Source organism: Mustelus asterias, chromosome 7, assembly GCF_964213995.1.
Source record: "Mustelus asterias chromosome 7, sMusAst1.hap1.1, whole genome shotgun sequence".
Classification (NCBI taxonomy): domain Eukaryota; kingdom Metazoa; phylum Chordata; class Chondrichthyes; order Carcharhiniformes; family Triakidae; genus Mustelus; species Mustelus asterias.
In genome coordinates, this window is record NC_135807.1 from 39,236,706 (window position 1) to 39,262,270 (window position 25,565).

Sequence of the window (25,565 nt, forward strand, 5' to 3'; positions counted from 1 at the left end):
ATCATTTTTGGTTTGCTTTTGCGCATTGTTTTGTTAAATTTGCTCATTCGTAATGTGGTTTAAAGTCTGTGGTTTTGAGACAGTCTTGCTCTTTTTACTTTGATTTTGTCTTTGATAAAATGGTTAAATACATCTTCGCAATCTTTTTAAAAACTGGTGCCACTGTTGTCTGCCATTAATTACCATTTCCTTTGGAAGTCAGAACACCACAGCATGTGTCTAAATATGACCTGAGCCAGTGCATTTGTGCCTGGACACAGTCACATTTACTTCTGGAACAATGTGGTGTGAATTAGATAGTACTTTAGTGCCTCAGTTTCCTGGGTATACATGCAGGAGCATTAGGCTGCATAGAGGCAAAACCCTCTCCCTCCCTTCTTCTCTTATATATAGAAACATACGTAGAAAATAGAAGCAGGCGTAGGCCGTTTGAGGCTGCTCCACCATTCATTATGATAATGGCTGATCATCAAATTCAATACCCTGATCCCTCCTTTAAACCCCCCCCCCCATAACCCTTGATTTCTTTAACCCCAGCAGCTGTATCTAATTCCTTCTTGAAATTGCAGAATGGCCTCAAACATTTTTTGGGTAGTGAATTCCACAGAGTCACACCCTCTGGATGAAGAATTTTCTCCTCAGCTCAGTTCTAAAAGGTTTACCCCTAGTTTTGGACTACCCCACTATCAGGAATATTTGTTCTGAATCTACCCTGCCTAATTCTGTTAGAAGTTTATAAATTTCTATGAGATCCCCCCTCTTTCTAAACTCCAATGAATATAATCCTAACCGTCTTAGTCTCTCTTCATATGACAGTCCTACCATCCCAGGAATCAGCCTGGTAAACATTCGCTGCAATCCCTCTATAACAAGAACATCCTTCGTCAGTTAAGGACATCAAGACTGCACACAATTCTCCAGGTGTGACCTCATCAAAGCCCTATGCGATTGCAGTAAAAAAAATCCCTATTCCTAAGCTCAAATCCTCTTGCTATGAGGGTCAACATACCATTTGCCTTCTTTATTGCCTGTTGTACCTGCACGCTTACTTTCAGCAATTGATGCATGAGGACATCAATCTGCCTTCTTATTTTTGCTACCAAAGTGGATAACCTCCCATTTATCCATATTGTACTGCATCTGCCATGCATATGACCACACACTCAGCCTGTCCAAATCATGCTGAAGCATCTCTGCATCCTCCACACAGCTCACCCTCCCACCCAACTTTGTATCATCTGTAAATTTGGAGATAATACATTTAGTTACCTCTCTCAAATCATTAATATATAATGTGAACAGTTGGAGTCCTAGCACAGATCCCAGACACTGGTCACTGACTGCCAATTGGAAAACAACCTATTTATCCCAGCTCTTTACTTCCTGTCTGCTAACCAGCTTTCTATCAATCTCAAAACACTACCCGCAATCCTATGCGCTTTAACCGTACATATTTCAAAGATGTGCAGCTTAGGTGGATTGGCCATGCTAAATTGTCCCTTAGTGTCCCAAGATATGTAGGTTAGGGGCATTAGCAGGATAAATGCATGGGGTAAGCGGATAGAGCAGGGGGTGGGCCTGGGTAAGATACTTTGTTGGAGATAGGGTCGGTGCAGACTCAATGGGTGGAATGGCTGCCTCCTGCACTGTGGGATTTTAAGACAGTAATCTGCTATGCGGGACCTTGTTGAAAGTCTTCTGAAAGCCACATCCACTGATTCTACCTGGTCAATTCTATTCGTTAGATCTTCAAAGAATTCCAATAGATTTGTAAAGCATGATTTCCCTTTCATAAATCCATGCTGATTTTGTTTGATTATCCCACTGCTTTCCAGATGCTGTGCTATGAAATTCTTGATAATGGACTCTAGTAACTTCCCCGGTACCGACGTTAGGCTCACTGGTCTATAGTTCCCTGTTTTCTCTCCCTCCCTTTTTGAATAGCGGGCTTACATTAATTACTCTCCAATCTGTAGGAACCATTCCAGAGTCCTTAAGTACTCTGGGATGAAGATTGTCAGACCCTGGAGATTTATCCTCCTGCAATCCCATTAATTTCCACAAAACCATTTCTCTACTAATACTGATTTCCTTCAGCTCCTCACTAAAACTTCTGTTTCTCAGAACTTCTTGTACATTATTCATGTCTTCCTTTGTAAAGACGGAAGCAAAGTACGAATTTAGTTCCTCGGCCATTTCTTTGTTCCCTCGTTTCTGACTGTAAGGAGCCTACATTCATTTTTGTCAATTTTTCTCCTTCCGTACCTATAGAAACTTTTACAGTAAGTTTTTATGTTCCCCTCTGGCTTACTTTCATACTTGAAAGTATTAATTTTCCCCTTAATCAATCCCTTGGTCTGCCTTTGCTGAATTTTAAACTGCTCTCAACCCCCAGGACTATTGCTTTCTCTTGCCAATTTATTTTCCTCCCTTCTTTCCCATCTCTCCCCTTCTTGCATCATTCTTCCCCTTCCTATCCTCTCTCCTGCTTGTCTTTGTCACGTGAGAAGAAGGGGGATGCTACTTTATGACATTTAAACCAGTCCTTGGCCCCTAAACAATTAAAATTTGTCTCCGAATCACAGAATTTATTTACTTAGCATAAAATTATCATTGGCATTTATTTTGTTTTTTTAAAATTTGGTTTGCTTCTTTTAATTCCATGCTTCCTTTGGCATTGTCGACTTTTGTTTTATTTTCTTTTGCTGATGCATAAAAGGCGGGCATACCAGCTACAAAGATCACACCAACCAAAAGTAAGCCACAGCCACCTGCCTCCCTTAAGCGACCTACAGCAGCTGCTACAAGCCCCAATAAAAAACTCATTGCGTCCGCTTCAGCTACGACAGCAGCCTCTACTTCTAAGCGCGTTTCTTCTAGTCTGGTGCGGTCTTCCTCTGCGAACACCAAAGACGTGAAACCAAAGGTAAGGGTTGGAAGCGGGTGGACTGAGTGTGTGTGTCAGGTCCGAATTTTGTTTTCCTTTTCCTGAATGGATTTAAAATAAATTAGCTCCCTTTCTTGCAATGGATTTTTGTTTTGCTAAATTTTACATATTCAATTCCTCATCTGTGTTGAGTTAACTGATGTCAGCTGGGGCAACAATAAGGACTGCATGTAATTCATCTCCTCCGTGCTTCTGAGATGAGGATTCAGGAAAGTCAGCTAAACTTGCCACCCCTATTTTCTGCCTCTTGACTCCTACTGGTTATGACTCCAGCTGAAGGTAGGATGAGCCTTGACGGTAATGTTCCCCAGAGTTAAATAACTCCTGCATAAAGAGTAAGTATTACAGAGTACCCCAACAAGGAGTTACTTAAGATAAACAGGGAAGGACAAAAGATGGGGTGTATAGGGCCTATGGCAATTGGATAAATAAACTATTATACCACTAAAGAGGTATGACGTTGAGGGGCCAAAGACAGAATCTATTTGGTTAAAATTGAGGAACAAGAGGGAAGCTATTATGTTTGTGTGTAAACAATAGGCCATCAAATAGTGGAAAGGATTTACAAGAACAAATTTGCAGGTAAATTACAGAAAGATGGAAAAACTACGGAATAGTTATAATGGGTATTTCACAAATTCTAGAGACTACGATAGTAGCAGTATAAAGTGGGGGAGGAATTCCTAAAACATGTACAAGAGAACTTTCTGGATCGGTGCATTGCTAGCTTAACAAGAAAGGAAGCAGTGCTGGATCTAGTTCTGGGGAATGAAGTAGGAAAAGTGGAGCTTCATTCAGCGGGTGAGCATTTGGGGAAGAGTGATCATAATATCAAATTTAGAAAAGGACAACATGCAATCAGACATAGAAATACTTAGCTGAAAGAAGGCTACAGTGAACTCAAAAGGAATCTTTTGATTTGGATAAAATCAATGGGCAAAACAGCAATTGAATAATGAGAAGGCTTTCAAAGAAGAGATGGTTTAGGTAGAGTACACACATTCCTATGAAGGGGAAAGGCAAGTGCATCCAAAGCTACAGCTACCTTGGTGACTAAAGATGCATAGGTTAAAATCAGACAGAAAAGTAAGGCTTATGATTGTAAGGCTTATAATCCAGTAGAAAACTAAGCTGAGTGTAGGAAGAACAAAGGAGATCCAGTAAAATTAGAGTTAGAGAGGCAAAGATGGAATATGAAAATAGATTAGCAGCTCACATAAAAGGGAATCCAAAAGGTTTCTATAAACACAGGTAGTAAAAAGATAGCTAAAGCAAGGGTAGAGCCAATTAGGAACCAGAAAGGAACCAGAGGATATATCTGAAGTAATGAATGAGCATCAAGTTAACACACAAAAAGGAAAGCAAATGGCATTTTAGCCTTTTGTGCAAGGGTTGGAGTATATAAGTAAGGAAGTCTTGCTGCAATTATATAGGGCTTTAGTGAAGCCAGACCTAGAGAATTGTCTACAGTTTTAATCTCCTTCTTTGAGGAAATACTTGCCTTAAAGGAGTGCAGTTAAGGTTCACTAGATTGATTCCTGGGTTGAGTAACCTATAAAGAAACATTAAGTAGAACAAGCCTATACTTTCTGGAGATTAGAGGAACGAGGGGTGATCTAATTGACATATGTAAAATTCTGAGAGGCTGTTTCTCCTGGCAGAAGAATCAAGAACTTGGATTTGAAGATAAGGGGTTGGTAATTCAAGACTCAGCTGAAAGATTTCTTCACTCAGAGGGTTGTGAATTTTTGGAATTCTCTATCACAAGAGGCCTTTGAATGCTCGGTTGCCAAGTACATGTAAGACTGAGTTTAATACTTACAGGATACTGTGAGGCCTGGATAGAGTGGACGTGGAGAGGATGTTTCCACTAGTAGGAAAAACTAGAACCAGAGGGCACAACCTCAGGCTAAAGGAACGATCCTTTAAAACAGAGATGAGGAGGAATTTCTTCAGCCAGAGAGTGGTGAATTTGTGGAACTCTTTGCCGCAGAAGGCTGTGGAGGCCAAGTCAGTGAGTGTCTTTAAGACAGAGATAGATAGGTTCTTGGTTGATAAGGGGATCAGGGATTTTGGGGAAAAGGCAGGAGAATGGGGATGAGAAAAAAATCAACCATGATTGGCGGAGCAGACTCGATGGGCCAAGTGGCCTAATTCTGCACCGATGTTTATGGTCTTATACCTGGCCCAGTGGTTAGAACTAGTGTCTCTCAGCATTCGATTCCGGCTTTGGGTCACTGTCTGTGTGGAGGTTGCACATTCTCCCCGTGTCTGTGTGGGTTTCCTCCGGGTGCTCTGGTTTCCTCCCATACTCCAAATATATCTAGGTTGGGTGGATTAGCCATGGTAAATGTGCAGGGTTAGAGGGGAAGGGCAAGGAATGGGCCTGGATAAGATGCTCTTTTGGACAGACAGTGTAGACTTGATGGGCTTATTGGCCTCCTCCTACACGTAGGAATTCCAAAATTCTATGGATAGACTTCTGGCTACTAAGTGAATCAAGAGGTGCAGCGATAAACGGAAGTTGATGTATCTGTTCAGTTACTATCTTATTAAGGGGTGCGTGCCCTACTCCTATCTGAGATATATAGTAAGCATCCGCTTCTTTAGTGAAGACAGATGCAGTCAATCTGGCAATAAATGAAGAGGTATTAGCAATATTGCAATATTGTATTAGATAATAATGAAGAGGATATACTTATTAGCTTGGTGTTCCTCAAAGTAGAAAAGTTTCCTGGTCCAAATGGGACCCTAAGTTATTAAGTGCAGTAAAGGTGGAAACTGCAGAGGCTATGGTCACAACCTTTCATTCCTCCTGGGATATGGAGGTGGTGCCAAAGGACCGGAGGAATGCAAATACCACGTCCCTAATTAAATATGTGATGAGGAATAATCATAGCAACTGCAAGCCTGTCAGTCTAGCATTAGTAATGGAAACATTCTTAGAGGCAGCATTCTGGGACAACATTTATTCGCATTTAGAAGAGTATGGGCTAATAAACGAAGGCACAGCTTTGTTCATGGCAAATGATGTTTGACTGAATTGCTCAGGTGCTTTCATAAATGTTGACGAGAATAGTGCAGTTGTTGTGTATAAAAGCTTTCAAAAGCCGTTTGATAAATTGTCATCTAAAGATTTCTGTGAAATTGAAGGCCAAGGAATTAAATAGAGGCAGCATGGAAGCAAAATTGGCTCAGGAACAGGAATTGGAGATTACTAGTGAATGGTTGTTTTTCAGAATGCAGGGAAATATACAGTGCTGTTCTCTAAAGGAAAATAGGAATAGATTTCAGAAGGACAAAGATGGACTAGTAAAAAGGGCAGATGCAATTTAACAGTAGTATGAGGTGATATATTTGGTTGGAAGAATGAGGAGAGACAATGTGAACTAAATGATGCAATGTTAAGGGACATACAGGAACAGGAAATGGTTAGTCTCAGCCTAATATTACATCCAAATGACAACAATTCCAAAAGTTGGGCATGAATGATCGGAACAGGTTGAAGGTGAGATCGAAAGGGCTGAGTGGTGCACAGCACTCTCTCCTCCTGAACTTTGTTATGGTAATTTCACAACTTTTTGTGCCACCACAGCATTCCATCTAAAGTCAAAGGCTCTTACATTGCGAAAGTGCCATTGATTGCTGCTGTGTAGCTCCTCCATGGTAACAGTGATTGCCCACGGTCAGCAGCATTGTCCTGCTGGAACAAACAGCCCTGTAGGGTTGCCTTTAAATGCACAGATCCATGTTAGCTTGTATGTAAGCTTTCAGTTGAGCACGGTACTCATTAAAGAAATCGCTAAATGTTGCAATGAAAAGACAATAGGAGTTGGACTGGTGGGTTAGCTTAAACCCAAACAACAGTAGTTCGAATTTAATGTTTATCCAAACATCAGAATCTAAGATTCATTATTTGTATGAGTCAGACACTGATGAGGCTGGCAGGAAAAAGGCTTCATCCATCATATGTAGCAGCTCATTTAAACCAAATTACCCATGCCACTTAAACACAAGCACTGCTCTCTGCAAATTTGGAGGGTTTCAAAGAGGTTGTGAATATCAATGAGCTTGTTTAAAGTTCATTGTAGCACACAAAAAGCTCTTACAAAAAAGAGAAACAATAAAAGAAGGGAGAGAGAAAAGTAGTGAGTGATTTCAATGTACATCAAAAGAACCAATATGGAGAGAATCCCTAGTGTTTCGATTTAGACAAAGATAAAACAAACAAATGCTCCTCGACTCCTGCTAATATCATCAGAAGTAGAATTAAAGACTACTATAGATTATTTGAGGGCGCCAGCTACCAACATGTATATACTTCCCTCCTACATTTAAAATTACCGTGCCAGTTTCTCTCCACTGGAAGCTGGGTTATCTTGGGGAGAGACTATGGGGTTTCGCATTTCAGTTCATGACCTGCCGTCTTATCCAATGTGTTTATATGGCTAGTCCAGCTGAGCTCCTGGTCAGTGGTAACCCCCAGGATATTGATAATGGGGAATTTGTACAAACATACAAACTTGGAGGAGTAGGCCATTCGGTCCCTTGAGCCTGCTCCGCCGTTCAGTCAGATCATGTGAGATCTTGTAATTTCAACTCTACATTCCTATCTACTCTAGAAAACCTTTCACCCCCCTTGTTAATCAAGAATCTCTCTACTTTGGCCGTAAAGATATTCAAAGCCTCTGCTTCCACTGCCTTTTGAAGAGAGTTCCAGAGACTTGCCACTCTCAGAGGAGAAAAATGTCACCTCATCTCTGTCTTAAATGAGTGACTCCTTATTTTTAAAAAATGGCCCCTAGTTCTCGATCCTCCAACAAGAGGAAACATCCTCTCCACATCCACCATGTCAATATATCTCAGGATCATAAAGGTTTCGATCAAGTTGCCTCTTGGTCTTCGAAACTCTGATGGATACAAATCTGAGCTCTCCAACCATTCCTCAGAAGATAGTTCATCCATTCCTGGTGTTAATGTAGTAAATCTTCTGTGAATTGCTAACACATTAACATCTTCCCTTAAATAGGGAGACCAATACCAGTACTCTAGATGCGGTCTCACCAGTGCCCTGTACAACTGAAGCATAACCTCCCTACTTGTAATCAGTTCCCCTCAAAATAAATTATAACATTCTGTTAGCTTTCCTAATTACTTGCTGTATCTGCAGACTAGCCTTTTGTGATTCATGCACTAGGACACCTAGATTCCCCTCACCTCATATCCCTGCAATCTCTCACCATTCAGATAATGAGCTTTTTTTGTCTCTTTCTGCCAAAATGGACAATTTCACATTTGCCCACATTAGGCAGAATTTTCCCCGAAAGATTATAGGTATCTCAACCGGTTTTCAGACCGTTGTGACACTTCGAATATTTCAGTGAAAATTCTGCGCCATGTGGGCAAATGTGAAATTGTCCAATTCACTCCAGTTTCTTTAAGCAAGCTACCCCACGCAATTTTCCCACACTGTCAATATTTTTGGCAGTTGGGAGTTTCATACAGGTGAGGGGGGAGGGGCTGCAGACTGCTAGGCATGTCCCCTTGTGCACACAATATATGGGAGATCTGTCAATCCCCCACCATCCCCCACCCCCCAATGCAAAGTTGACCCCATGCCCCCTTGGTACTGCCAGGCTGGCGCTCCCTGCCCCCCAACCACCTGTGGGGCTTCAATAGCCTCTGGTCCCACCGACGAGGCCTTCACATCTGGTTCCCATTGGTGGGGACCATCTGTGATCATCGCTGGGAGAACCTCCACGGGCGAGGCAGGTGAGCTCGGACTAATATGTCCCGGGCTCACTATGATATTAAAATAAGCTAATACATATTAAAATCAAGGCGTGAGGCTGATTATGCCAGAAGGTCAGGGCAATATCACGAGAGGTGTGAAATCGGGCACAGATGTGATTTTTTGTCTCTTGCTCCTATTTTCCACCCCGCCAAGCTACTCAACCAGTGCAGCGGGGTGGAAAATCCTGCCCATTATATTCCATTTTGTCAAATTTTCACCCACTCACTTTATGGCATTTTGTAGCCTCCTTGCATCTACTTCATAATTTACTTTCCTATTTATCTTTGTGTCATCAGTAAAATTAGCAACCATACCTTCAGATAAATTGTAGAAAGTTGAGGACCCAGCACTGATCCCTGTGGTCCCCTATTTGTTAATTCTGCCTCATCGCCCTGAATTTTTCCAAGTGTCTTTACAACATATTTAACAATGACACTGACATTTTCTCATGACCAATATTAGGCTAACAGTCTATTGTTTCCTGGTTTCTGTCTCTTTTTGAATAAAGAACTTATATTTGCTACCTTCCAATCTAATGGGCCCTCCCCTGAGTCTAGGGAATTGTCAAAAATTAAAACCAATCCATCCACTATCTATTTAGCCTCTTTTTGCGAGACATTAGGGTGAAGTCCATCCAGACCCGGGGATTTGTCAGTCGACACCCAACAATTTGCTCAATACCACTTCCCTGATGATGATAATTTTCCTGAGTTCTTCCTTCCCTTCCATTTCCTGATTAGCAGCTATTTCTGGGATGTTACTTGTGTCCTCTATCGTGGAGACAGATGCAAAGTATCCATTTAAATCATACACCATAGCCCTATTTTCCATTTTCAATTCCCCAGATGCACTTTCTATAGGATCAGTGCTGACTTTGCTAACTCTTTTCTTATTTAAATACCGAAAGTGATCCTTACTGTCTGTCTTTATATTACTATTGGAAGTCTCACGACACCAGGTTAAAGTCCAATTTTGGATCTTACCTGCCACTTTTTCCTGTATTCTATGGGGTCTTGCTCTTCTGACCAGTCTGTCAAGTGGGAATGGTTCTGACTGAACCAGAACTGAATGTTACTGTGACGTCATCAGAGAATAGGTGTTGTTTGATGGTAGTATTGATTGGTAATGCAATAATTGAGAGGTGGCAGATAGAATTGTAATTGTTCATGATAGAATTGTAATTGTTCATGTTAGATTTGGTCTGATTGTTTATACACTCCCTGTTGGCCAAGCATTGGTTTTCTGACTCAATTCGTGCAAATTGCTCTAGGGGAGGTTACCGAATACAATGATGCACAATTAATCATGTTATAGATTCCCACAACACCTAATGGGTGCCTACATTTAGGCTGATCAATCTGTCCCACTCAACGGAATAGTGGTGTTGCACCATACAATGGGAGGGTGTACTCACTGTGACATTATGGACAAATTGCAAGTAAAGGTGAGACTTTGCAGAGTTTTGGGGGAAGTGCGTAGAGGAAGGGAAAATGGCAAGCAGCGGAAAACATTTCGGAAAGTATTTCATTATTTGTGGCTCTTGGGGGTTGGACACGTGCATTATCATTTGTGGAGGATGTATGCCAAAACCCAGAGTTGAAGAAAGTAAGGAGAAACAAGGCCTTGGAATGAGTTGAAGACTAGTGTTAAAAGTTGATACATTGGGAGATCAAGAACTGAGAAACGCTTAACGGTGTGGAGTGAGTTGTAGAGTAATTTAGAGCACTGAAGGAGGCCATTCAGCCCATCGGGTCTACACTGGGTTTCCAGGGAGCAATCCAGTTAACCTAATTTTCTCGCTCTGTCCATCCCTTTAGACCTTTTAAGTTTATTTCCTTCAAGTGCCCATCCAATTTCCTTTTGAAATCGTTGATCATCTTTGCTTCCACCATCTTCATTGGCAGTGTTTTCCAGGTCATTACCACTCGCTGCTTAAAGTTCTTCCTCACATCCCCCACTGCACTTCTTTGCTAAAAACTTAAACCTGTTTCCCCCTGGTCCTTGTACCATTAGCTATTGGGAACAGCTTTTGTTGCCTACCTTATTCAAATCAATCATAATCTCGTACACCTCCCCATAATCTCCCATGCTCCAAGGGGAACAATCCCAGCTTCTTCAATCTAACCTTGCAGCCATCATCCCTGGAACCACTCCGGTAAATTTCCCCTGCACCCCCTCAAGGACCCTCCCTAAAGTGTGGAGTCCAGAACTGTTTACAATACTCTATACTTGTCGCGTATCCAGAGCTTTATAAAAGTTCAACATAAATGATCTGCTTTTGTTCTCACTATTTCCATTTATGAAGCCCAAGATCCTGCATGCTTTCGTAACTATATTCTCAAATGTGATCCCACCTTCAAAGATCAATGCACACAAACCCCCAGATCCCTCTGATCTTGTGCACTCTTTAGAACTGTGCCGTTGTATCTAAATTTCTTCTGCTAAAATGCATCATCTCACACTTCTCTTTATTAAATTCCATCAACCAGTTGTCTGCCCATTATGCTAGCCTTTCTATGCCTTGTTGCAGTCGATTAGTATCCTGGTGGGTGTTAGACTTGGTACAAGATTAAAAAATGTACAAGAAATTGTAAAGCAGTTGCAGAGATGTTAAAGTCATGTAAGGTAGAGCATTTGGTGCTGTCAGGAATAGCATTGCAGAAATCAAGCCTGAAGAATTCAAAGGCATGGATGACACAGACCAAAATAGAAAGTCATTGGTCTGTAGATAATTAATGCCTTGGGTGAGATGATGTGCTTGACTGACGTTTGTACTTGAATACAAGCTTCTGTATGAAATGGCAGCTGTGATTTCCTGGCTTAACTGTTGATAGAGTTTTAACATCTTCATTGTTCACTCCATTTGAAAACAAATCTTCACTTGTACGTCACCTTTGGAAGAAGTGGGTCTGATGGACCCAATGATCCGTAGCATCTAGATTAGAAGGTGGTGGAGTTAGGGCTAGTTATGGATCGAGGGGAGCAAAGGAGATTGGCGAATTTGAGACAGCAATGTCTAAGGAGTCATTTCACAGTCTGGCAGAGAGACAAAAACAATGGGGCTAGTTCCACAAGCTGTATTCCCAAGGAAGTCCAAGTTAGCACGAAGCCCAGTGGAAAAATGTGAAATGCAAGCATCTGATTTCTCAAAGGACAGAATTAACCCTATAATCTGCAGTCTGTATTTGGGTAAGTAATTTCATAATTTAAAAAAATTTATTTTATCCTTTGCTTTGGAGTTAATTTGTAGGTTTGCATGTAAAATCATCCTCCCTATCTTATGTTGAAGCAATAATGTACAAGTTCCCATGTAATCAACTTGCTTGACAATGTATTTAGGCTCTATGCATGTTATTGGTCATGATGTGGAGATGCTGGCGTTGGACGGGTGAGCACAGAAAGAAGTCTCTCAACAAAAGGTTAAAGTCCAACAGGTTTATTTGGTAGCACAAGCCACAAGCTTTCGGAGCGCTGCCCCTTCAATGGGTGAGTGAGAGTTCTGTTCACAAACAGGGCATATAAAGACACAAACTCAATTTACAAAATAATGGTTGGAATGCGAGTCTTTACAGGTAATCAAGTCTTAAAGGTACAGACAATATAGGTGGAGAGAGGGTTAAGCACAGGTTAAAGAGATGTGTATTGTCTCCAGCCAGGACAGTTAGTGAGAGATTTTGCAAGCCCAGGCAAATCATGGGGGTTACACATAATGTGACATGAACCCAAGATCCCGGTTGAGGCCGTCCTCATCTGTGCGGAACTTGGCTATCAGTCTCTGCTCAGCGACTCTGCGCTGTCGTGTGTCGTGAAGGCCACCTTGAAGAATGCTTACCCAAAGATCAGAGGCCGAATGCCTGTGACCGCTGAAGTGTTCCCCAACAAGAAGAGAACACTCTCGCCTGGTGATTGTCGAGCGGTGTTCATTCATCCGTTGTCGTAGCGTCTGCATGGTCTCCCCAATGTACCATGCCACGGGACATCCTTTCCTGCAGCGTATCTGGTAGACAACATTGGCCGAGTTGCAAGTGTCTGTACCGTGTCGGTACATACACTTGCAACTCGGCCAATGTTGTCTACCTGATACGCTGCAGGAAAGGATGTCCCGTGGCATGGTACATTGGGGAGACCATGCAGACGCTACGACAACGGATGAATGAACACCGCTCGACAATCACCAGGCAAGAGTGTTCTCTTCCTGTTGGGGAACACTTCAGCGGTCACGGGCATTCGGCCTCTGATCTTCGGGTAAGCGTTCTCCAAGGCAGCCTACACGACAACACAGAGTCGCTGAGCAGAGACTGATAGCCAAGTTCCGCACACATGAGGATGGCCTCAACCGGGATCTTGGGTTCATGTCACACTATCTGTAACCCCCACGATTTGCCTGGGCTTGCAAAATCTCTCTAACTGTCCTGGCTGGAGACAATACACATCTCTTCAACCTGTGCTTAGCCCTCTCTCCATAGTTGCCACAAGAGGTCACAGGTTTAGGGTGCTGGGGAGTAGGTACAGAGGAGATGTTAGGGGTAAGTTTTTCACTCAGAGGGTGGTGGGTGTGTGGAATCGGCTGCCAGTAGTGGTGGTGGAGGCAGATTCGATAGGGTCTTTTAAGAGACTTTTGGATAAGTTCATGGAAGTTAGTAAGATAGAGGGTTATAGGTAAGCCTAGTAGGTAGGGACATGTTCGGTGCAACTCGTGGGCCAAAGGGCCTGTTTGTGCTGTAGCTTTTCTATGTTCTATGCTCTACATTGCCTGTACCTTTAAGACTTGATTACCTGTAAAGATTCACATTCCAACCATTATTTTGTAAATTGAGTTTGTGTCTTTATATGCCCTGTTTATGAACAGTACTTCCACTCACCTGATGAAGGGGCAGCGCTCTGAAAGCTTGTGGCTTGTGCTACCAAATAAACCTGTTGGACCTGGTGTTGTGAGACGTCTTACTGTGCTATTTATCATGCAGCAGTCCGTCCTCCAATTTTGTTCCTCTGAAGGTCCTAACTCGTGTATAAATTCCATAGGCTCCGTATACTTGCCTGTATTTCACCTCCTTTGCCTTCTTCACTGACAGTAAATGTTGGTTTGACATTCAACCACGCAGCTCTCATAGCCAATAATGCTACACGTCCACTTTTTTTGACCCTTCCACATCTTGCCTGAAAACTCTGTATTCAGGGATGTTGAGCTGCCATTTTTGCACCTCCTTAAATCAAGTTTCCATTTTAGCGACGTTGGCGGCATCTCCAGATCTCTTCACAACCCATGTTTGAAAAGTAATGAGATCTCTTTTTCTTAAGAAAATGGCATCTGTCTTGTACCCTTTCTGTTTATGGTTTTCTTCCGGCCAACTTCAACCCTATCTTGCATTTTACAACTGCCTATTTGTTTCAAATAGTTTGTCAGAGGTAAGAGACTTTGTACTTTTTCACACAAGACGGTTACTTCCCATTATTGCTTTGCTAAATTATGGCCCTGTGGGAAACAATTCTCTGATGCATGCACTCAAAGAACCCCTGGTGTGATAAAAGCCTATGTTTCAAAACCTTTTATCATCAGGATGGAGAAGGGTTTTAGAAAGCGTGATAGCAAAAGATGTGATTTTTTAAACCAGCCCTTCCCACATTATGGCTTTTGTCCATTTTAAAAATAAAACAATATTACATAGTCATACAGCGCAGAAAAGACCCTTCGGCCCTTTAAGTATGCATCAACAATAACTACCACTAATGTCAGGCTAATCCCATTTTCCAGCACTTGTCCCATATCCTTGAATTTTATGATATTTCAAGTGCTCATTCAAATGCTTTAAGGTTTCTGGCCTCACTCCCTTCCCAGGCAGTGCATTCCAGATCCTCACCACCCTCTGAGTGAAAAAGCCTTTTCTCAAATCCCCTCTGAATCTCCTTCCCCTCCTAAAACTATGCCCCCTCGTGATTGACCCTTCAACCAAGGGGAACAGCTGCTTCCTATTCACCCTGTCCATATCCCTCAATCTTATACACCTTAACCATGTCTCCCCTTAGCCTTCTCTACTCTAAAGAAAACAATCCAGGCCTATCCAGTCTCACCTTATAGCTCAAATGCTCCATCATAGGCAACTTCCTGGTGCATTCCTTGGTGAACTCTCACCAACTTCTACAGATGCAGCATAGAAAGCATTCTTTCCGGTTGTATCACAGTTTGGAATGGTTCCTGCTGTGTCCAAGACCGCAAGAAACTACAAAGGATCGTGGATGAAGCCCAGTCCATCACTCAAACCAGCCTCCCATCCATTGACACTGTCTACACTTCCTGCTCCCTTGGAAAAGCAGCCAGCATAATCAAGGATTCCATGCACCCCGGACATCCATTCTTCCACCTTCTTCCTTCAGGAAAAAGATACAAAAGTCACGTACCAACCAACTCAAAAACAGCTTCATCCCTGCTGCCATCAGACTTTTGAATGGACCTACCTCGCATTAAGTTGATCTATCTCTACACCCTAGCTATGATTGTAACACTACATTCAGCACTCTCCTTCACTATGTACGGTATGCTTTGTATAGCATGCAAGAAACAATACTTTTCACTGTATACTAATAAATGTGACAAATCAAATCAAAGAATCTCCTCTGTAGCCCTTCTAGTGCTATGACATCCTTCCTATAGTGAGGTGATCAGAACTGCACGCATTACTCCAGCATTGGCCGTACCAACGTCCTGTACAGCTCCAACATAACCTCCTTGCTCTTGTACTCTATGCCATGACTGATAAAAGCAAGTATCCCATATGCCTTCCTAACTACCCTATTCACCTGCTCTGTCACCTTCAGGGTTCTGTGAATAAGTACCCCAAGATCCATCTGTTCTTCACCTCGCACTTATCAGGGTTAAATACCATCTGCCACCGCTCTGGCCACCTGATCCAACCCATTTATTTCTTTGTGTAACCTCTGTGACCATCATCTTCACTAACCACCCTACCAATCTTGATGTCATCTGTGAACTTACTTATCATTCCCTCCCACAAAATCATCTTTATGCATCAAACAAACAATTAAAGGTCCCAGCACTGAACCTTGTGGTACGTCAGTGAACATCGGCCTCCAGTCACTCAGATAGCCTTCTACCACCACCCTTTATATCCTATTATTAAGCCAGTTTTGGATCGATGTTGTCAAGTTCGCGAGGTAGGCGAATTCCATGTGCTTCACTCTTTTCAATCAACCTCCCATGTTGGACCATATCGAAGGATTTGCTAAAATCCATACAAGCTAGATCAACTGCACTTCTCTCATCCCCACACTTCAACACTTTTTCAAAAAATATAAGTTTGTTAGGCATGACCTCCCTCTGACAAAACCATGCTGACTGTCTCTTATTAACACATGTCTTTCCAAGTGGATATTAATTCTCTCTTTCAGAATTTTTAGGAAACAATTAGAAAAAATTCTGAAGGAGAGAATTCATATCCACATGGAAAGACTCACCGGTCTGTAATTTCCTGGTTCATCTCTACCACCCCTCTTGAAAAGTGGATCCACATTAGCTGTCTTTCAGTCCTCTGACTTGCATTCCAACCATTATTTTGTAAATTGAGTTTGTGTCTTTATATGCTCTGTTTGTGAACAGAACTCCCACTCACCTGATGAAGGAGCAGCGCTCTGAAAGCTTGTGGCTTGTGCTACCAAATAAACCTGTTGGACTTTAACCTGGTGTTGTGAGACTTCTTACTGTGCTCACCCCAGTCCAACACCGGCATCTCCACATCATCATTTCCCTTGTGGCCAGAGAGGAATTAAAAACTTGAGTCAGAGCCCCTTCAATTTCCTGCCTCACCTCCCATAGTAGTCTAAGCCAGGGTTCTGTCAGCCTGTTCCTAGAGTTCAAATGCATGTTAAAGATCCTATTGCAGAAGACGATCAGTGGGTTTCCCATTGTCTGAGCCACAACCAAAAAATCCATTAGCTTGCTATTCATCTCATTGCTGCTTGTGGGTTCTCGCTATGTGTGCTTCATATCTCCATACCTTATTGCACGTGGCAGTAATTCATTATGCGTGAACTATTTTAAGATAGTTGAGAGGTGCATCGAGATGCCAAGTAAATTAAAGTCTGCTCCTTTACCCACTGATGCATCAGAGGCAGCTCTAGTTCCCCCTCAAACTGATGTTACAAAACAGGTACTGATGCTGAAAACTTTTTTTGCAGGCAACTGAGGCTAAGAGCCCAGTGAAGCTCCCCTCAACCAGACCATCGTCTGCAGGTGTGACAAAAACGACCAGTAACACTACCGTTAAGAGCAGTACAACATCATTGCAAAAAATGACCCCTTCTCCTGGGTCCACTCAGAGAAACACCACGCTCTCCACCCCTAAAAGGCCAACATGTGCGTATTGAATTCTTGATGTCACTGGATATGTGAAAGGGCAGTGTTGTGGGCTAGCTTGTGCCTTTAACCCTTTGCAGCAAGGGTTCCAATTTGTCCTAGATTAATGCATGAAACTGTGAAATAAGTTTGGGCCGTCTGAAATGAAACCAGAAAATGCTAGAAATACTCAGCAGGTCTTGGAACATCTGTGCAGAGCAAAAGTCACTGACCTAAGAGGTTAATGCTTTCTTCCTCCACTGCTGCACCCAAAAAGGCCTCAGAATGACTTGCATGGGAAATACAATAGAAAGTCATAGTAGAGGTGCTTTTCTGAGGGGGCCAAAGTGTGAGAACTCCTTGCTGTCTTTGACAATGCTATACCTAACTTGGGAGTACTGGATGCCTGAACTGGGAAAAATTCCATTCACAGTAATAACATCCCTCATCTTAATGAATGCAAATATGGAGCTTTCCTTCAGAAATATTAATTACTAAATTATTAGTAATATTAATCTGATATGCTTTATTCCAGTTTAGTTGCGCTTCTCCCAATCCAGTATTGGAGTATTGAGCTCCTGTGTTGACTTGCTACTTTAAATCATGAGGCTGATATGGTGATGCAGTAAGCAGGTTCAGTAATCGCTTAAGAAGTTGAGGATTGTGACTCAAGTGCACTGACAAAGATTGGCTCAATATTCAGTTACTGAACCTCACTTCACTCAGTTGCATCATGTAGCAATGATCTCAAGCCTACCTCGCGAACAGTCCTAAACCAGAGTTAGATGGCGAGGGAGTAGAGGGGCAGGGCTACTTTCCCTAGCAAAGAAAGAAAAATATAAGTGTCTTAAAAAGGTGGGGATGGGTAGAGTAGACAGTGGCAGTTAAAGTGCTAGCATCAGGCCAGTAGTATAGAAATTATTGTAACTCTTTAAACATTTTATTTTCAGCTATCAAGACTGAACCCAAATCTGCTGAGATGAAGAAGTCTCTGTCTGCAAAATCACCCATGGGTAATGTGAATTCCCTTTGCTGCTGTTTCTTTTGATATTGCTGTTCCATCTAGCCCAACTCAATAGTTTTGCATTACCACACAATATCACTCTTTCGTCCTCGTCTGCAGGTGTTAGATCCTTGCTTGAGGTGTTGGCCCATGTGCATCAACTGCCCACTGGAATCTCACCTAAGTGAACCTAGACAACGAGTCTTGGCAAACTATTCAAATCATTGGTCTTCACAACTGAACCTGAGCCTAACTTCATCCAACATCCACACATGTCTATTTTCCTCCAGGATTGCTAGTTAGTGATCCCACCAGTGATGTTAACGCACCACTAAGCTGTACCTGAGTTGCAAGCCATGTTGTACTGCTCCCCTAACTAGTTGTTGAGCACCCTTCCCTCCACCACAGCATGTACAAGTGATGTAGACTCTCTCACACTTGTGCAATTTAGGGCTACCTCAAAGGTTTCAAGCAGCTGTAGAATTGGAAAATTGCAACTAATGGCAAAGACTGGGAAAAAACTTGAATTCTGACCTGAATGGTTCAGTCACCCACTGAATCAAGTCACTGAGTCATTAAAATGTCTAAATTTGCTAGACTGATAAATATTTGTCAGTGGCAGTATGTTGGCCTGACCATTGGAAGGTAAGTGTGAGACATGAGCACAGACATGATCCTTTCCTTGAACAATGCTTGGTTTTTTGATATTTTTTCTTCTTTAAATGTTTACTTAGGCCAGAACAAAGCCCCATTCCCCCAGTAAGTCCTCAAAATGGCTTAAGGACTTCATATAGTAGTGGAAGCATACTCATGGAATTAGGTCATTTAATTCAAGAGAGAGCTGGGGTTTTAAAATATTATTGTTTGGTGAAAGAACTGATGTAGGAGTATGAGAGAGCACAGTACAGTAATTTGGAATTTTGGGACCAGCTAGAGGAATCAGTTGTCCTGTTAGCTTGTGGAATATTTTCTCATTTATTGCAATTTCTCAGTCTGTCAAATGCATTTATATGTTTAAGTACTAGATCAGTTTGGCATAGTGAAGTTTGTGGAGAAAAGCGCCTGATTTTTTTCACCTCCAGGTGAGGCAGGTCGTCCAAAGACTACTTCCTCAGCCTCTGCCAGAAGCACTGGCACTACTCCAAGTACACCAAGCACCCCGCTGGGCATCAGTACTCCTGCAACACCATCATCCAACACCTCTCGGGCACCCAGAACATTGGCACTGAAGACAACGGCTGCTTCAGAGGCCAAGAGGGTTGCACCCATTCCTCGTGCTCCTTCAAAATCCGCTGTAACAACGGCTCCAAAGCAACCACGGCCAACCAGTGCCTCAGCACCAGACCTGAAAAATATCAAGTCGAAAATTGGATCCACAGATAATATCAAACACCAGCCAGGAGGAGGGAAGGTAAGAGATTGCCTATTTCATTTGGAGGTAAATGAACGACAAGATTTTGATCCCACTATTTGCTGACCCAGTCCAGTCGACGTACCAAACAAAAAGCAAATGCTAGAACTCTGAAATCAGATAACATCACTGGTGAATAAAGAACACTCGACAGAACAAACTCATTCCTTTAATATCCTAATTGTCCCATTAACAAAAATAAAATTTGAATTTCAATGCTGTCTTTCACTGCCTAAGGATGTCCCAAGCACTTTAAATGCTTTTGAAATGCAGTCACTATTGTAGGGAATTTTGAAAGTCTAGTTGCTTTTTGTAAGTTGCTAATATATATACCTAACAGCTTATTCTAAACATCTTACCCTTCATAATTTTCATATTCATTCTTGTCCTCATCCCACATCCCATCTTTTTTTATTGTGACATGGTGACAAGAGCAGAACACAGTGTTCCTAAGAAGTGCCTGGCAAGTACTTTGTAGATCCTTCATTTAGCTTCTAATGACCTGTAAGCTTCCAGAAAGGGAAAAGCATTAATCAGTCAACACCTGAAAGAGTAGGTTCAACACCAGCATTGGATCTGACCAGAAGAGACAATCCTCCTGTGATCACCATGAACTGGAGACTGATTAATGGCTCTCGCTCAAAATGTTCTCTCTCCTCATCCAGACACTGACTTAACCCGCAGATTTTTCCAGTATGTTCTGCTTTTAATTCTAATCTAACTGGATTGAGCAAAGTTAATGCAGCTTGACATGGTGCTGGCCTGACATAGCTGGGATTTTGACCAAGACTGTGAGGCATGTTCTCTGCTAACCAACCTCATTTACAGAGATTTAATTTTTAAAATAGCTTTATGGGGTCTCCAAAATCAAATCAAAATAAGGGGTAGCAAAATTAAACCCATGGAAATAAAAAGGACAATACATGGATACAAAATTGGCTCGGGCAAAAAAGAGAGAGTAACATTGAACTTTGTTTCAGAATGGAGGTCAAATGCAGTAGTGTTCCCAGGGGTTGGTATAAGAACTTTGCTCTCTTTGATATATATTAATGACCTGGACTTGGATATGCAGGGCATTATTACAAAGCTTGCAGATGATAAACTTGGGAATGTAGTCAACAATGTGAAGATAGTAATGGACTTCAGGAGAACATAGATGGCTAAAATGGGCTAACACATGGCAGATAAAATTTACCCATTGGAGTTTGGAAGAATGAAAGGTGATCTCGCGGGGGACTTGACAAGATGAATGCTGGGAGTGTGTGATTCCCATAAAGGGAATCGAGACGAGAGGACGCAGTTTAAAAATAAGGGGTCTCCATTTAATATGGAGATGAGGCAAATGTTTTTCCGAGTGATAGTCTGTGGAATTCTCTTCCCCAGAGAGTAGTGGAGTTAAATTTATTCAAGGACAGGTTAGACAGATTTTGGTTAACAAGGGAGTCGAGGGTTCTGGAGGCAGACAAGAAAGTGGAATTTGAGGCCATAGTCTGATCAACTCTGATCTTATCGTATGGCAGAGCAGGATTGAGGATCCAAATGGCCTACTTCTATTTCTTGCTTTCACACAAAGTGTGAACTATTTTAATTGGAAGAATGAGGAGAGGCAATATGAACAAAATGTTGCAATTTTTAGGTGGGATACAGGAACAAAGAGACACAGAGATATGCACAAATATTTGAAGGTGGCAAGCAAAGTTGAAAAAGTTATTTCAAAAAAACACATGGCATCCTTGCTTTATTTATTAGAGGAATAAAGGACAAAAGCAAGGACCTTGTACCTTTATAAAATATTGGTTACATCTCATAGTATTTTGTTTGATTCTGGGCATGACACATTAGGAAAATATCAAGGTCTCAAAGAAGGTGCAGAAGAAAATTATTAAAATGGGAGAATTCTGTAATATGGACACTTGGGAGGATAAAACTAGCTTCTCCAAGAGCAGAGGTGGTTGAGAAGCGATTTGACGGAGGTGTTAAAAAAAAAAGAATGGTTTAGCATACGCGAATAAATTGTTTCCATTGACAAAAGGGTTGCTAAACACAGGATACAAATTTAAAATGGTTTCAAAAGAAACTGACATGGTTTGAGGAAATATTTTACACAAGTTTGCTGTGATCTGGAATACATGCCAGGAAGTGTGATGGAAGCACATTTAATAGTATTCTTGAGAGGGAACAATTTCTCATTATTCACCTTGTTGAGACTCTCGGAACCCTGAATACCTTTATCAAGTTTCCCCTCAGCTGCCTCCTCCAAGGAAAACAGACCCACCCTCTCCAATCTATCCTCATAGATATGGTTGTTTATCCCTGGAATCATTCTTGTGAATTGCCTCTGTCCTTTCTCTAGTGCCTTCGCATCCTTCCTCAGGTATTGAACCCAGAACTCGACACACACACTACTCCAGATGAGGCCTAAATAGTGTCTTATATAGGGTCAACATGTCCTCCTTTCACTTGTACTCAATGATCCTATTAACAAAACCTAGGATGCTTTATTAACCTCTTTCTCAACATGCTACCACCTTCATTAACTTGTGTGCAAGCTAACGTTTCAAGTACATATGACTTTTCTTCAGAACCAGAATAGATGTTAAAAGCAGATTATTTTTCTTTCCCAAGTGCCAGTTTGTATCTTGTTCACGTGTGTTTTGCTTTCAGGCAGAGCTGACCTTTTTTCTGCCCTTAACATTTATATTGGATTTGAAACCAGCCAGTCCTGCTGAGTATTTCCAGCACTTTCTGTAGATGTGGAATAAAGCTCCCTCTACGCTACCTTGCAATTCTAAATAATTGACTCTTAACTCCAACATCAGAAGAGTAAGAGTTAAGACTATCTCTTTCTAAAACAATTTGCTTCCCCATTTCTCAAACCAGCCATCCTTGCAATAAAAGCAGAAAATGTAAGAAATACTCAGATGGTCAGGCGGCACCTATGAAGGGAAGCCAAGTTAACATTACAGGTTGATTACTTTTCATCAGAAGCAGCCAATCTTGTGATTTGCCCTAAATGAAGTTTATGTCTGGTTCTAATAGTTTGCGACCCTGAGATTATGCAAACTCATTTAAGATAGAAATCTTTGAACCAACCGTCAGTGGTTTTTTGTGCTTTTATTTCTCCCCTTCGCAAGGCATTGACATATTCTGCTGTATAGGATCATGAGTATTAGGTGCTCCTGTATCTTCTGTAAGAAACATTTTTGATGTTTGAAGATATCAGTAGACTTTGATTGTAAGATATGTTGCAGCTGAGCTCAATCCTGTTTTGCCTGATTCTGCATTCTGCACTTTCTGGGGTTGGGGGTCAATGGCTAGAAATTGGGATGAGAATTTCCCCAGAACTCTGGAGCCACTTGCATCACCTCTATTGCTGCTCTAACTAATATCAGCTTTCTAGGCATTGACTAGGAATTGCACCTGCAATTGGTGTGTGCTACATTAAGCAATGCTTCTATCTACTATAATGGATAAGTAAAAGTAAATACTATATATGTATATAATCTGTTGACTGTTAAGACCTGGCTGGTTGCCAACACTGCTCAGTGTCTCTGCCTAGTGACTGCTTGTTGCATGCACTTCCAAATTTCTGTTTACAGGGACTAAATAGCAGTGTATAGGCTTTTGGAATGGATAAAGAAGAGGTCCTCTTACAGTACAAATAACTTGACATCTGAACAATTGCTTAACTTTTGAGGAAAGTTGAGCAGTGGGGTTAGGGGATGGTATACAATTAAGTCAGAGTGCTCCCATCTTAAATTCAAGCAAATAAAGTTAAAGTTTATTTACTAGTCACAAGTAGGCTTACATTAACACTGCAATGAAGTTATGTTTGGGAACATGATTCTAGAACATAGAACAGTACAGCACAGTACAGGCCCTTCGGCCCATGATGTTGTGCCGAACCTTTTCCGAAACCAAGATCAAGCTATCCCACTCCATATCATTCCAGTGTGCTCCATGTGCCTATCCAATAACCGCTTGAAAGTTCCTAAAGTGTCCGACTCCACTATCACAGCAGTCAGTCCATTCCACACCTCAACCACTCTGAGTAAAGAACATCCGTCCTATATCTTCCACCACGAACCTTATAGTTATGCCCCCTAGTAACAGCTACATCCACGCGAGGAAATGGTCTCTGAACGTCCACTCTATCTATCCCCCTCATCATCTTATAAACCTCTATTAAGTCACCTCTCAACCTCCTCCGCTCTAAAGAGAAAAGCCCTAGCTCCCTCAACCTTTCCTCATAAGACCTACCCTCCAAACCAAGCAGCATCCTGGTAGATCTCCTTTTCACTCTTTCCAGTGCTTCCACATCCTTCTTATAGTGAGGTGACCAGAACTGCACACAATATTCCAAATGTGGTCTCACCAAGGTCCTGGACAGTTGCAGCATAACCCCGTGGCTCTTAAACTCAAACCCCCTGTTAATAAACGCTAACACACTATAGGCCTTCTTCACGGCTCTATCCACTTGAGTGGCAACCTTCAGAGATCTGTGGATATGAACCCCAAGATCTCTCTGTTCCTCCACATTCTTCAGAACCCTACCTTTGACCCTGTAATCCGCATTCAAATTTGTCCTACCAAAATGAATCACCTTGCACTTATCAGGGTTAAACTCCATCTGCCATTTTTCGGCCCAGCTCTGCATCCTATCAGTGTCTCTTTGCAGCCTACAACAGCCCTCTACCTCATCCACTACTCCACCAATCTTGGTGTCATCCACAAATTTACTGATCCACCCTTCAGCACCCTCCTCCAAGTCATTTATAAAAATCGCAAATAGCAGAGGACCCAGCACTGATCCTTGTGGTACACCGCTGGTAACTGGTCTCCAGTCTGAAAATTTTCCATCCACCGCCACCCTCTGTCTTCTATGAGATAGCCAGTAACTTATCCAATCGGCCAAATTTCCCTCTCTCCCACACCTCCTTACTTTCTTCATGAGCCGACCATGGGGGAGCTTATCAAACGCCTTACTAAAATCCATGTATATGACATCAACCGCTCTACCTTCATCGACACACTTGGTTACCTCCTCAAAAAATTCAATCAAATTTGTGAGGCAAGACTTACCCTTCACGAATCCGTGTTGACTATCCCGGATTAAGCTGCATCTTTCTAAATGGTCGTAAATCCTATCCCTCAGGACATAGAACATAGAAAGCCACAGCACAAACAGGCCCTTCGGCCCACAAGTTGCGCCGATCACATCCCCACCTCTAGGCCTATCTATAGCCCTCAATCCCATTAAATCCCATGTACTCATCCAGAAGTCTCTTAAAAGACCCCAACGAGTTTGCCTCCACCACCACCGACGTCAGCCGATTCCACTCACCCACCACCCTCTGAGTGAAAAACTTACCCCTGACATCTCCTCTGTATCTACCCCCCAGCACCTTAAACCTGTGTCCTCTCGTAGCAACCATTTCAGCCCTTGGAAATAGCCTCTGAGAGTCTACCCTATCCAGACCTCTCAACATCTTGTAAACCTCTATCAGGTCACCTCTCATCCTTCGTCTCTCCAGGGAGAAGAGACCAAGCTCCCTCAACCTATCCTCATAAGGCATGCCCCCCAATCCAGGCAACATCCTTGTAAATCTCCTCTGCACCCTTTCAATGGCTTCAACATCTTTCCTGTAATGAGGTGACCAGAACTGCGCGCAGTACTCCAAGTGGGGTCTAACCAGGGTCCTATAAAGCTGCAGCATTATCTCCCGACTCCTAAACTCAATCCCTCGATTAATGAAGGCCAGTATGCCGTACGCCTTCTTGACCGCATCCTCCACCTGCGAGGCCGATTTAAGAGTCCTATGGACCCGGACCCCAAGGTCCTTCTGATCCTCTACACTGCTAAGAATGGTACCCTTCATATTATACTGCTGCTTCATCCCATTGGATCTGCCAAAATGGATCACCACACACTTATCCGGGTTGAAGTCCATCTGCCACTTCTCCGCCCAGTCTTGCATTCTATCTATGTCTCGCTGCAACTTCTGACATCCCTCCAAACTATCCACAACACCACCTACCTTGGTGTCGTCAGCAAACTTACCA

The 25,565-nt window shown here is 42.3% G+C and overlaps 1 protein-coding gene across 6 annotated transcripts in view; it reads left to right on the forward strand.

The window, feature by feature from the left end:
- The window catches only part of LOC144495654 (uncharacterized), a 361,405-nt gene that overhangs the window by 295,298 nt on the left and 40,542 nt on the right, over positions 1 to 25,565 (forward strand). For all 6 annotated transcript variants that reach the window (XM_078215920.1, XM_078215921.1, XM_078215916.1 and 3 more), the window contains 4 exons: positions 2,720 to 2,926; positions 16,932 to 17,109; positions 18,039 to 18,101; positions 19,174 to 19,502. In XM_078215920.1, coding sequence (XP_078072046.1) covers positions 2,720 to 2,926; positions 16,932 to 17,109; positions 18,039 to 18,101; positions 19,174 to 19,502 — 777 coding nt within the window. The remainder of the gene's footprint in view (positions 1 to 2,719; positions 2,927 to 16,931; positions 17,110 to 18,038; positions 18,102 to 19,173; positions 19,503 to 25,565) is intronic.